Below are 14,083 nucleotides of genomic sequence, written 5' to 3'. Positions count from 1 at the left end.
TATAAGGAAATATTGAATTAACTCAGAGAAATACATCAGTCATTTAAGAGACCTTATTAACGAGAGGTTCAACTGAGATCATTATTCGAGATGAGCGACAGTAGAAATTCTGATAAAGATAATACCAAAAGTGCATTTGTTGAAGAATTCAAAGGTGAGTTAGATTATACATGTGTCGATGTATTTTGTGATGATTTCAGATGGATAGTTACGGCAAAAGATTTGTTTATAAATTACTTGACTTTCAACATATTGTGAAGATGTGAAAAGCAAGGAAAATTGCCATCATTTTAATAATGTTTCTTAGGTTTAAACTTTTATATTTTTATTGAAATACATTTTGAGGACTAATCTTAATCATCATTTAGTTGCAGGATGGGGAATCAGACATACACAATGTGTGATGCTTATGATTTCACTGACAATCGCCTACAGCTTGAGAGCATGTATGGGAGTCGCTCTAGTTGGTATGATAGAAACCAAACCTATACAGAATACAACTAAATTTAATGTCAGTATTGATGCACATAATATAGATGATGGGTTGAATGTAAGAGGGTCCGAATATGAAGCTCATGGATTTTTAAATGCGTTGATGCTTACTCCACCGGTAAGTTTAAAACATTACATTACTATTAAAAATACATCTAAATTAAACCTTAAAATCTTGAATATTTAGCTGTAAACAAATTGACGCCAACCCTCCTTGGGAATGCAATGTCAATAAGTGTTGCCAGTGCTATATGTCCCTTAGTCGCCATTTACGATATCCACCAAAAACATGGAGTTGTCCTATTCTAGAGCAAAACCACATGCCACATCATTTCTAATAGTAACTTTTTAAATTTTATATTGGTTGCTTTTATATGGTGATTTTAACATTTTTTTTAATTTTTATTGATCTATTTTTATTTGATTTCAGTATCCTCAATTCGATTGGAGTAAAAAGATCCAAGATGTAGTAATTTCTGCGTTCTTCTTCGGCTACATGCTGCTTCAGATCCCGAGTGGCCAGCTGTCTCATCGGTTTGGCTCCAGAAGACTCATAGCTGGTGCTATGTTCATCAATTGTTTCGCTTCTATCTTGTTCCCTACTGTTACATTTTATGTAAGTAACTCATAATTATTATTAATTTATTGGCAAATATGTAAATATAAAGATTACAAAAGAATATGCAATTAAACGTGCAGGGTGTAGCAACTAACTACAATTTTACACACAACCTCTCACACAATGATATACAAGATAATAATGCTACTCATTGTGCAAACACAAATTCAATTTGCATTCAGAAAAAACCTATAAGCTACAACTAAAGATGAGTTGCACCAATCAACTTTGACGTTCGCTCGTCTTCGTCCATCATTTGTAGACTTTTTTTTTTAATTTTGTAGAATAAAGTTTTAATAAATAAATAGATAAACAGTAAATTATATTCTCAATAACCAGACTTGACCAATCATACCCTAAATCAAAATATACTGCAATCTTTTACAGTTTTATTGATTTTTTTAATACATATATTTCCAAGGGAGGATGGAAGACTGCTGCTGCCTTCCGTATGATCCAAGGTCTGTCTCAAGCTTGCATGATGCCTGCCACTCACACTTTCTTAGGAAAATGGACTCCTCTAGAAGAAAGAGGAAGGCTGAGTGGCATGATCTATGGAGGTAAATCAACAATAGAATTTTAATTTTAGTCTCAGAAACTAATAAAAATGTATAGTGACAAAATAAAAATATATTAAATCAAGCAATATAAGAAAGAGTTCACCACACATAAACACACATTAGTGATTTTTGGACATTCATAATATAATTACATGTTTTTGGAGTTCAGGTTTAATAAATAAATTTTATAGAAAATCAAGCATTTATCCGGCAATTAGATTCCCATAGGTAATTTTCGCGAATATTTATGTAACTACCTACAAACATGATATTTTGACGTTATTTATTTCTAAACGACTTGAACATTTTAATTAAATATTCTTTATTTGACTAATACCTTTCATAATTTTGTTAAAGTCTTGTATTTTCATCCATCGGTGACAATAGTTTCTCCAAATTCCAGCTCAAGCCCTCGGCCCAGTGCTCGGCCTCCCTCTGACTGGCTTTATAGCAGCGTCTCCCTTGGGCTGGCCTGGGATCTTCCGATTCTACGGAATATTGGCCGGGATCTCTGGTGCCATCATCTGGTATGTCTGCGCCGACAGCCCTGCGCAACACGTGAAGATTTCTTTGACGGAGAGGAGTTACATTGAAGAGGCCTTGAGGCAGAAAGGGAATGTCACCGTTAGTATCAATGATTTCTTATTAATTGCTTACAATTTTAACTTATTACCAGTCTGTAACTGGACTATTTAGCCGTGGTAAGGCACCTGTACAAAGTTTTTCAGGAAGAATTAGGAAAAAGTTATGTAATTATTTATGTTCATTTCACATCACTTACTACTGTATCTCTTAGATAAAGAAAAAGTGTCCACCAAGTGAGCGAACAAATTAGATATTTCAGAATTGTAGTAGGTCCTACTAAACACAAACAATCGTCTGTTTTAGAAACGTCTTCAAGTTCCTTGGAGGCGGCTTCTCTGTCACCGTGGCTTGTACGCCATCATTGTGGCCCACATCGGCCAAACCTGGGGTCAACTGACGCTCTACTCAGAAGTTCCGGCGTTCATGGCCAAAGTAATGGGAGTTAACATTAAGGCGGTTAGTATTATCTTATCTGCCGATTTTCATTGCTGAGGTAGTAAAATAATAAAGTTAAATCTTATTGTACAGTGGCAGATTTAATGTTTATTATAATTGATAAACTTTATTGTATTAAACGTATCTGTGGTATCAGCTACTATTATGACATTCATTGCGGCAATAATAACTTTTATAAACTTCTATATTATCATTTAAATCTTGTAAGAACCAGTTTTACTACGTAGTGGAAATTTACATGGTTGTCCAGTAGCAAATATTTAATGGCATCAATTTTGTAAATCTACACCTAGGATTTTTGCAAAATATTAAATTTTTCTTATGACGGATATGATTTTGTCGGAATTTCTTTTTTTAATTACATTGTTCATAGAACAGAAATATGTTATATAAAAAAAAAAAAATCTCTCGATTCCGAAGTTGTTAGCATCCTCTCATCTACTAGAAAGAGTGGACGATTTTCAAACGACTGAACACATATATTCCACACATAGCCAAGAAAACTCTCGGTTAAATTCTCTTTCAAATAAAAAAAATAATCAAAATTGATTCAACTTTCGGCTTCAACGATACCAAGGACAGACAATACATAAACACAGACACGTTAAACTCCACACTTTCTGTCATCGGAGGTTAATAATCAATATCCTCAACTTTTAGAATGGTATGCTGACCGCTCTTCCATTCCTGGTGATGTACTTCACTAACTTCTTCTTCAGCTGGTTCTTTGATATGCTCATCGTCAAGAAATACCTCAGCGTCACTTGGTCAAGGAAACTAGCTAATTCTATTGGTAAGTGTTGGCTTTTGTTTTGGTTTTCTATTATTATCTTTATCCAGATAAGGGTTAGCTTTAGGTTAGCTTTGTTTTATGTCATGACACAGCCAATATTATTTTTTTTGTAGATCTTATATAAGTAGACATTGAAATTGATAAATCAAAAAGACAAATTAGAACTTTGCAAAAATATAAATATTATTGTATACCTGCTGAAGTAATAAATTATTTCAATGATGTTTTAATAATTTTAGGTTGTGTGGGATCATCAGTCGGTCTCATTATATTGGCATATGCTCCTCAGGACATCTATGTTGTAGAAACTATCATGGTTATCTTATGTGGGTTCAAGATTTCTGCACACTATGGCTTTCTGGTGAGTTAAAAAAATTAAATTAAAATCAAGACAGAATAAAAATTGATTTTCAACATTTAGTAAGATAAAATACTAAATCATATTAACGTTCAGTGCATTTATGTTACAGATATTTAACATTAAAAGCAAATGTTTTAGTTGTTTCTTAGAAAATGCTGAAAATATTCTATATTATTTATTACTAACGTATATTGTTTTGAATACCTACATTATTATCAACATTTTCAGCTGAATCACATCGATATCTCGCCCAACTTCGCCGGCACTATGATGAGTTTGAGTAATTTCTGCTCAAATTCCGTTGGCGTGTTGGCTCCTATTGTCGCTGGCCTGATTCTTACTGATGTTGTAAGTGGTTGTCTTATAATTTCGATCCAATTAGATTTGACTGATTAAGAAAATAAATTTCAGTAATTCATTCTCAGTTCATTCATTTTCAGTTCTCATTTTTAGATGTCCTTGGATTTGGGACTGTGACACCGTAAAAAAAACTATGTTCAGTGTAAGAATTAAAACAACAGCCTTAACTTTGAAAAATTGACAGAAAGTGATTTTACAACTTATCTTCCTTATCAACCTCCTGCCTAGCGTTTCTAGAAAGCTTTAATTGTTCATCTACTGTCAAGGGTATGTGTCTCTTAGTCGCCTCGTACCACATCCATGGTACGATATGCAGTGGTCCAGTTTTATTTAAGTGTAAATTTTTGAAAACACATGCTTGTTCTTTACTAAGCTAAGTAGTTTTAACTTTATCTTGTCTGTCAGTCAGAATAGAAGAGTTTTATAATTTGATTGATTGATCTTTGCAGACAAGCGTATACTTATGGAGAAAGGTATTCTTCGTATCCAGTGGTCTATATTTCTTCTCCAACGTCGTCTACTGCTTACTTGGTACTGCGGAACTGGCTGATTGGAATGAACCTGAACCGGAGAAGAAAGATGAAGAAGCAGACGCCATGATCCGAAATGAGGAGAAAAATTAAAAATTGAACGACAGTAAGGGCTAGTTGCACCAAACAACTTAGCGCTGAGGTTTAGACAAAATGACGTTCTTTGCGTTATGTCTCCCCTGCGTTTGGATAGCGGTCAATTGCTGCTTTGAATTGCTAACTGATTATAATTTTTTGTGATAATCACAGTGTCTTTCTCATCTTTGGCAAAATCATCGTTTGGCTTTGGAAAATTAAGAAGTGAAATGAAACTTTCATTTTGAATGAAACCTCAAAGTTGACGGTGCAATTCACGCTAAGCTTTGAGGAAAAAATTCAAAGGCAGTTTTTCAAATTTTAAAGAAACTCGTTAAAAAGTTGTCACTTGTTCAAAAAAAATCTAAACGAAAGGATGACGGAATTTCAGCACAGTTGTTTACGGTATTTCAAAAATTCGGAATTTCTCTTGAAAATTTACAACAAATATTATTTCGATGTAAATTTTGAAGAGATTTTTAAGCACTTGCTCTTCCTATAAATTTTTAGGTATATTTAAAAATGGATCTGTGAGGGACGCTAGTGGATAATAAGTTTAATTTAATTGGTTCTTGTGTTTGGGGTGATTGTTTAAGATTAAAACTGTGTAAGAGATGCTGTTATTACAAAACATTATTAATAATTAACTTATTCTTAATTTTATCCCTCTCACTCTATATTTCTGTTCCTATTATTTTTTACTTATCATTGAGTGTAAATAAAATTAATTATTTCAAATGTGTTTTTCTTCTCCTTTATTCCCATTTATATAAACGTGGGAAGAATAAAAACCTCTATTCAAATTTATAATACAATTCAAACATTTTAATTGCTTAAAATAACCCTGGGAATTAGGGCTTAAAATAAACCCATTCTGGGAATGTTTGGACAAACCATTCAGTTTATAATCAACTTCTCACAATTTTAGATATTGCCAATATACCTTTATATATTGCTTGAAATATTATTTAAATAAATCTTTCGTCATTAGCCATTTAATCGCCCTCCTACTGGGACACCGGCTTTCCCTACGGATATAAAAGCAAAGAAATCCATATTATTTATATTTATCCCTGTATAGGGAAATATGTATATATTTCCATACTAATGAATTCAAAAATTACTGGACAAACGTTTGGCTACGTTATAACGGATTCACTCGAGCGAAGTCGGGACGGGCCGCTAGTATAAGAATAGGTGTCCCGTAGTCACCTTGTACGGGTATGAAGTTGAAGATTATTTTCTAGTAGATTACACGCCATCATAGTAAAGAGGACACTAATAACGTAACGTGTTTCACACCTTATTACAAGGAAAATTAAAATCATTGTGTAACTTTATTTAATTACATATTGATAACTATGGCTATTTGTATTCCGATATAATCTGGTGAGTTTTCCAAAAAAAACGCGTCAGATATGTAATTCATTATAGTGAATGCGTTATGACGTCATCTTGTGGAAATGGACATAAAAAAGTGAACTTTGATGAGGAATTTAAAGGTACTTGTGACGTTAATTGGAAATAATTTTACCGCAACGAAATTTTCTGTAAACATTTTTGAGGGATTTTATTTTTTATCCTTGAGGTTTATGTATAATCACAAGACAATTGTCACATCTTGATTTGTTTTAGTTCTACTATTTTGGTCAGTATGGTAAAATAAACTTACCTTATATTTTTCAGTTGCAAGACTTGGCGTCTGACACAAGCAATGTATGATTCTTTTTGTAATGTTAACAATCGCTTACAGCATGAAGGCTTGGCCTCAGTTGGAATGGTTGAAACAAACACTACATTAGATATAATATAATGACACTAATGAAAATTATACCAAAGATGTGTGTGGAATATTAAGGTGATAATTACAAAGCTGATGGTTTCCTTAATGCTATAATGTTTATACCAAAGGTAAGTGACAATTTAAAGAAACTAATAATATTTGTCGTGAAAGAAGTATCGGACGACCTGCAGTGAGATGAGCTCATGATATAATGAAAGTCGCAAGTTGTATATGAATGAGAGAGGCACAGGACAGAGGACAGTGGCGTACGCGAAGAAGGTACTATGCTCAGCAGTGGGTGGAAAATAGTTGAAATAATCAATTTACTATAATTCAAATTTTAATGGACATTAGTATCTCAAAATGTTTCATGTAGCTCATTTAAATGAATATATGGTGTACAACGATGTTACAGTAATAAGGTACAGCATATTCTGCCTATAAGGCGTAGGAATGTTTAATTAAGGCTAACCTTAATACAATAATAAATAACATAGATATTTTCAATACCCGTATGCCGTAACGTATGTATAAAAATAAATACTTTATGGAAAGTTTTGTCAACGGCACTTGTTATATTAAAATAACATAATATTATTATGATAAAAAGTAATTTCGGAGGTTGCACGAGTGATAAAATAATTCAGATAACAGTGTTTCATTGCCATTCGAAAACTAATTTAGGAACTTGGTCTTTAACAAGATGATATTCGAAAATGAAATAACAAAGGGATGAAAAAGGAGAGGTTTGTACAACAATGACAAATAACGTGATGTGAACTTCAGAAATTAATAAAACAACATAAAACACAAAGAAAGTTATTTTGACAAGTAACTGTTATTTTCACCAATTTTGTTGATACACTCTTATAATATTTGAATTACTCTTATTTTTAAACTTTTTACATAATCATTCGCCTACAGCACATAATATTAAAATTGAAAACAAAATCTTGGTCCGAACCTTCACAGGACTAATGGACGGAAAGGTTGAAATAGTCTAAAACAATTAATTTTCATGAACGCAGGAATTTCATTTAGCAACAGCTCCGACATTCTTAGGTGACCTTTTTCTTTCATTTAATGTTTAGGTTCAGTTCCAGCACGAATATTTGAGAGGAGATCAATATTGTATCAGTAATATCAAAGAATACATTTTAAAATAATGTAATGAATATTAACATTGCTAATAGTACAAAGGAAATAGGCGACAAGCGAATCAAGGGACGAACAAGCCATATTGCTTATTGATGTTAATTTACTAAAAATAAAATACTGTATTTATTAAAAAAATATTTTTTAATATGCAGATAATACAAAAAAGATTAGACAGATTATTAGGAATTTTCTCCCCAAATTGATTTATTCCGGATCCTACAATTTATAGACATTTACAGCAAGAAGTTTCCATGTAATAATACCTTAGACCTCATCTCTCTCTCTCTTTATCTCATAGGCTAGATTGAAGTCCAAACCCACTGCAATCATCACTATAGAGTCACTTTCTTCTTTCAAACCACGTTATAGATTTCGATGCAGTTATTTAGAACTAAATTTGAAATGTAATAAAACACTATACTATTGAGTAAACATACTTTCGACGATGGAGCATTTTTAACGTTTTGTCATAAATCACCCTTCAGTTTTTTTAATGTCCGTTGAAAAAACTTCGAGTTTTTTTTCTTTATATTCGGAATCTGAAAAAAGAAATTAAAAAAGTGTAAGTTATCTTTTTCGTCTAGTGTAAAATAATAAACTAATTTTGATAATATACTTATCTATTATATCGACTTGTAATTATTTTTTAATTACAAGTCGAGCTATGAATCAAATTACAGCAAGTCCAAATACAAAAATCGGGATAAGTAGAAGTTAAAGTCATAAGATAATAATTAACATAAACATAAATGTAAAACAATACCTGTCTTTTGATAGTCTTCGTCATCCCACGGTTGCCGCTCAGTAGATATGAACAACACAAATATGGCGTTTGTAATGAGGACAAAACCTGCGATGAGGTAGAACATCACTCGCCATTGAGATTGATTGGCCTGAAATATAAATATATGTATGTAATATTCTAAAGGGACATAAATAGGGTCTACACATCGGAGAAAACTTGTTAGTGATTTTCTTACAACAACCACTGTGACAATTTCAGAAGGGTATTGACCTGTTTCACGCCGCAGATAACCCTGTCTCGGTGGCGTCTAGCTTTCTAGTTTCGCTTCTTTTGGCTCTAGTAACGTTTAGTTGTTAGATATGTAATAAATTATCTGTGAGTAGGTATTTTTGAAAATACTTACCACGTCAATAACAATATTAGAGACCATTACTGGCAAGATCAATGAAAACATATTCATCATAGTGTTTCCTACTGCGAGCAAAGCGCCGCTGTAGTTTGCTGTCAAATCTATGTAGTTTACCTGAAAAAATACATAATATTATTGTATAATTGGCATTCGCTTCGAGCTGGACGCTACCTCTGCAGACGGAGCGGAAAAGTGGTTCTGTCATTGCTCTGTCGGATTCTGAACGAAAAAAGTATTTGGTGAATGAATTATTTATTCTTATTGTCGTGTCGAGGCCATTGTGTTGAATGAAACACACAAAACTTACTCGGCCATATTGATGAAATGGTATGCCACGTGTTTGCCTTCTCCATTTCACACAGTAATATATTAAAATTAAAAAAAAAGTGTTAAAAAAATTACGATATCTATCATATATGTTCTTTTTCCTTCTACCATAAATTGTCAGTAACATATCATCATCACTAGGAATTTTAACGTCCTCATTACTATGGTACTGGACTTCCTTGTGGATGGCGAAGGAGCATAGGCCATGATTCACTTCGCGGGGTAATTGCGAATGGGCGGGACAGTAATTTAAATGACAATTTAGGTCAGACTAGTATATTTGCATACGAACTCATTAGCTTCAAGTGGATGAACTGAACAGTTATGTACTACAATGCATATTGCACTTACCATCCATCCTACATGAGTAGCTACGTGTGTCGCCTGCACAATGACCTGCAGTCCTATAGCCAGGGTGACATTCTTCGTGTAGGACAACGCCATGAGACTTATTGCGGTTCCAATTTGAGCTGGGGAATAAAATAACACGGTTGTTTGGTCGAATAAAGATGATTTTATGATGATCTGATTAACTTTTACCAACTTAGGACGGGCTGCACCTGTCAACATTGACGTTATCTTTAACCTGCGCAGAACAACGCAATGTATGTTAGTTTGTCTGAACGACGAGCTTAAACTTAACGTCAAAGTTAAGTTATGGAACCCTTGGATGGGAAAATTTAGATTACTTAGTTTCTTACAACTTGTGTAAGAAACTAAACAAATAGATATATTTTATTCGTCGTCCTTCTGGCGTGATAGGGACCAATACTGTTCCAATGAGTTTCTTTCGGCATTTCTTCTCAGCAGTGTTCGTTCCGAAATGCCAGTAGTTTGTAGCTTGTGAGAAATAACTATTTAATATAAAAAGTGACGTGAAAAAAGGGGCTGTGAAGGTCAATTTCATTTAAGAACGCATATTTTAAGGTAAAAATAAATACGAACAATATTATTATCATCTAATAAATAAACGACGAAACTCATACCAAGAGAGTTGAAGAATCTTCTTGCATTTATCACGCTGATGATACTTCTGTTGGTAAGGAAGTCTGATGCTATTCCGTAAAAGATTGCCGCAAAGAAGCTCACTACATATGGCAACGAAGAAAACAGGCCGCTCTATAAAAAAAAAAAGCACATAAATCCTTACGAATATTATAATTACCTTTATTTCACTTCATGGGCTTTCATGAAAAATACATTAAATAACTATGCTACTCGTATAAATTAATGTTGCTTTTTCCTTTGACTACCATCCAATCTCATATCGCACTGTCAAAAATATTTTAGCTTGAATCAAAATCAATGCTTTGCATGTAGTTTGTAACTTCAAACATCATATAAAGTGCAAATGAGAAACTTATGATTTCGGAAGAGTTTAAATTTTTTTAATCCTATATTTTATTAAAGACAGTCGTGGGCAGGTGCCACTAAAGCTATTGTGTCAATTGACAGAAGCGTACTAGTGTAAACTCGGTAAGTCGTTTAGTAGACATAATATTACTGAGATCTTATCGAGTCGAAATGGCTGTTAAAATTGTTATCAACCAGCATATGGCCACGTTGCTCACTTTGTGGTTAGCCTCGTTCAAATCCTCCGTAGTGCAGGAGGTAGGAGCGTGGCTGAAATTAAAGGTGATAAAGATTGGAAAGGTTAGACTTACATCTTTCACGTTGACTCCCAGGGAGTAGTGGATGTAAGATGGGAACTGCATGAAGATGAATACGAAGGCAGTACTGCTGCCGACGTGTGTGGCGAACACTGCCCATGTGTGCCTTGACTTCAGCGCCTTTAGCGGCACCATCAGTTTCTAAAATAATAACATTCCCATTTATAATTACCTAAGTGCAGGCTATAAAAACTTTTGAATTAACTATTTTACAATCAACATGCAAATTGTTTATTCAATTTAGGTTGACATGCATTACTTAGTCTTATTGACGTTAAAAGACATAAAACTAAATCTAATGCCGACATCAAAAGCGCAGGTGAAGAAGAACCGACGCGACACACTTTAACATATAACCTTTCCTTCAAAGATGTCAATCAACAAATGTGGAGCTTTTATGTATAATAGTTGTATCTATAAGTGGACAAATGTAGATTATTTACAAGTTCATTAATTAGATTAGTTTATATTAGAAAATAGTCTTCAATATTAAATTGTTATACCCTTTTGCTATACTTGTTCATCGTGTGAGTAATGTATACCCTTTCTTCTTCAGATATTGTTTTATGCTCATGTGGCGTGGCTGCTCCAAATATTGTGAGCATTGCAAAACCCAAGAGACACAGTATTCCCGTTCCCCAGAATACTGACGGCCATCCCCAGGGGCTGGCTGAGAGGATTCCACCGATTTGGAATCCTAAAACTGTACCTAAAGTCGTTCCTGTGAAAAGAGTAATTAAAATGTAATAAAATTTAGTAAAGTCATATTATAAAAATCTTGTTATGTACAATTCCGTTAACACATTTTAAGAAGTCGTTGATAAGGAGAGAATATAAAAAAAAATTACACAGTATTTTATTATTTTTTCCAAGTTACATCAAGTCTAATCTAAAAAGAGTCTAAATGTCCGTAAAAAAATATTGAAAAATATATTTTTAGCTTTCATATGCAATAAATCATCACCATTTATCAATCATACTCACATAAAAATGTGAGAATTAAGGATAAGAGAGGCGATATAATTACATGGTATATGGCAAAAGACCTAGAGGCTTAGATCACAAAGTCGGCAACGTGCGTGTGACAGACGTTCATAAGCTGCAGTGACCACTTTTCATTAAGTGTTTATGCCAGTTTGCTGAATGATAAAATTAAGAAAATAATTAATTGTAATACCTGTGTAGACAAAACTGCTAAGTCTTCCTCGTTCTCGCGGCGGAATCCACTGGGCCAGCAGAGTTTGGATGGAAGGAAAGAAGCCTCCTTGAGATATGCCCTGGAGGATGCGACAGATACAGACTGCCTTCCAGCCTCCCTACCCACAAACAAGTAAAAACTATTGTAAATTATGGACGTCTATGGAATATTACTTATAAATCTATATATTATGATTTCTTGAGTACGAACTAATATATTTAAATTTACGGACGAGGCAAGCCGCAAACTGTTCATTATTAATTTAAAATACATAACTATTATGTTTTTTATTATTATCAATGTAGAAAGTTAGGATGTGGAAGCCTTAAAGAAAAGGTAAGTAAGTGCTTCTTTCTTGATCTGTTTTATCTAATGTCCGAAAGATTATCAATAAAACAATGTCTATTAAATTTAAATAACAATTGAAAGTATTACCCAAAAAGCACACCATGGTGTAACAAAAGACGCAAATCCGTTCACGAACAGACCAATCTGCAGTGGAATCTTGCCGCCCCACCGCTGGGCAATCATGCTCATGAAGAACTGTGCTAAACAGTATCCGAGGAAAAATGATGTCAAAATCGTCTCCTGGATCGGCTTGGACCAAACGTATTTCTAAAAACAGATATATAGGAAACTTAAAAATATATATCCTCACAATTATTTCCTCACTACATTTTATGTATATTATTAACATTTTCTCAATAATATTAATTTCAAAAATCTAAAACATAATTTTACCTTATAAATCCCATTTTCATCACTTGTACTATTTTCCAGTTCTAAGATTATATCTTCGTCAATGGTATTATTTAATAAGTCAGTGTAAATATTCCCAGCAATATTAATACTATCTAAATCTAAAGTAACATTAACTGGTTTATTTTCTATTACAGTACCAATATCTGTATTGCTTATATTGACTGGTATTGTTTGTAATGTAGTGTTATCTACACTAGTAATATCAGTATTTATAGGAATATAGTATGTCATAGCAACAATGGTTACTCCAAGTTGACTTCTGACGATGAACCCAATCAAAAGACTTGTAAAGACTATTAATGACTGAACATGTCTAACGCCATACCCATAAGTTGGTTCTTCAATTTTATTCGTTTCTGAAATACAAGATTTTCAAATAATTAAAATATTTTATGATTTTATATTCCCACCAATCTACAGTTATTTTAATTTACTAATCAATTATTTGAAACAATATCTAGTGAATTATTAATATACATTTTCTTACCATTTTCTCCTGTTTCAACAACTGGAACTTTTTCATATTCACTGGTTTTTATTGGAGCCATTTTAATGCACTAATTTTTTAAATTTATAATTTTGTAATTTTGTTCAACCTATTGCAAGGCGGCATGGTTGGCAACTGAGAAAATTATTATGCAAGATCGTGTCATTAGTTTAAAAAAATCAACGCCGACACTTATCTTATTTGTGCAAATACAAAACTCATATCGTTTTGAAAACTATAATACCAATATTTACAAAATAAGGACTGCCTTTTAAACATATAAAACATAAAGTGTGCCGAAAATAAACGTTGAACAAAAATACAAACAAGATTATTTTATTTATCTTTCGATATATCCTTAAGTTAGAAGCATTTTTATTTAATACCTGTTTGTATGAACTAAAGGTTCTGAAAAGAATGTGACGCTTATTTGTATTAAATTAAATCAATTAATCAAAATATAGCGAGATGCGTTAATTTATATGTATTCTTTCAATATTTTCATTATTTTAAACAATTGGCATACCTTGCACGGTGCTATCATGTTAATATTAGTACATAAAGATAAGGTATGGATCTTGTATTGTTTCGGGAAATGTCTCATATCAAATTTTATTGATTGTAGTAATGGCCAGACTGAATTAATATGCGGTATCATCTTGTGAAACTCCGTGAAATGAGAATTGGCGCAGTTTCCCGACAAGAAGTTACAC

The 14,083-nt window shown here is 32.9% G+C and overlaps 2 protein-coding genes across 3 annotated transcripts; one reads left to right on the top strand and one right to left on the bottom strand.

Annotated features, from left to right (window-relative positions):
• On the top strand, window positions 1–5,549 carry LOC128674814 (putative inorganic phosphate cotransporter). 2 transcript variants are annotated; one of them, XM_053753721.1, is made up of 10 exons: window positions 1–154; window positions 369–610; window positions 923–1,108; window positions 1,533–1,671; window positions 2,075–2,295; window positions 2,560–2,712; window positions 3,373–3,505; window positions 3,745–3,866; window positions 4,095–4,214; window positions 4,676–5,548. In XM_053753721.1, the coding sequence occupies exons 1-10, from the start codon at window positions 91–93 to the stop codon at window positions 4,847–4,849; spliced, it is 1,554 nt and encodes a 517-aa protein (XP_053609696.1). In that variant the 5' UTR covers window positions 1–90; the 3' UTR covers window positions 4,850–5,548. The 2 variants fall into 2 exon arrangements, with proteins under 2 accessions (XP_053609696.1, XP_053609697.1); XM_053753722.1 differs by having other exon boundaries at window positions 31–154; window positions 375–610; window positions 4,676–5,549.
• A 2,341-nt stretch (window positions 5,550–7,890) lies between these two features.
• On the bottom strand, window positions 7,891–13,510 carry LOC128674665 (putative inorganic phosphate cotransporter). The gene is made up of 11 exons (XM_053753404.1): window positions 13,371–13,510; window positions 12,863–13,239; window positions 12,557–12,736; window positions 12,101–12,239; window positions 11,427–11,644; window positions 10,918–11,064; window positions 10,240–10,372; window positions 9,605–9,723; window positions 8,921–9,040; window positions 8,536–8,665; window positions 7,891–8,311 (listed from the first exon to the last, which is right to left on the bottom strand). The coding sequence occupies exons 1-11, from the start codon at window positions 13,429–13,431 to the stop codon at window positions 8,247–8,249; spliced, it is 1,689 nt and encodes a 562-aa protein (XP_053609379.1). The 5' UTR covers window positions 13,432–13,510; the 3' UTR covers window positions 7,891–8,246.
• Between the last annotated feature and the right edge of the window lie 573 nt (window positions 13,511–14,083).

Source organism: Plodia interpunctella, chromosome 13 (assembly GCF_027563975.2).
Source record: "Plodia interpunctella isolate USDA-ARS_2022_Savannah chromosome 13, ilPloInte3.2, whole genome shotgun sequence".
In the NCBI taxonomy this organism is placed as follows: domain Eukaryota; kingdom Metazoa; phylum Arthropoda; class Insecta; order Lepidoptera; family Pyralidae; genus Plodia; species Plodia interpunctella.
The sequence above is the reverse complement of the archived record's forward strand: the minus strand, read 5'-3'. Positions and strand labels throughout refer to the sequence as shown.

Excerpts from the sequence above, each read along its gene's own strand:
- LOC128674814 (XM_053753721.1), top strand. The coding sequence starts at position 91 with ATGAGCGACAGTAGAAATTCTGATAAAGATAATACCAAAAGTGCATTT. Across the intron at positions 1,672-2,074 it reads GAGTGGCATGATCTATGGAG|CTCAAGCCCTCGGCCCAGTG; the intron begins GTAAATCAACAA and ends TCCAAATTCCAG. Across the intron at positions 4,215-4,675 it reads GCCTGATTCTTACTGATGTT|ACAAGCGTATACTTATGGAG; the intron begins GTAAGTGGTTGT and ends TGATCTTTGCAG.
- LOC128674665 (XM_053753404.1), bottom strand. The coding sequence starts at position 13,431 with ATGGCTCCAATAAAAACCAGTGAATATGAAAAAGTTCCAGTTGTTGAA. Across the intron at positions 13,240-13,370 it reads TGTTGAAACAGGAGAAAATG|AAACGAATAAAATTGAAGAA; the intron begins GTAAGAAAATGT and ends CTTGTATTTCAG. Across the intron at positions 8,312-8,535 it reads CGAAGACTATCAAAAGACAG|ATTCCGAATATAAAGAAAAA; the intron begins GTATTGTTTTAC and ends TTCTTTTTTCAG.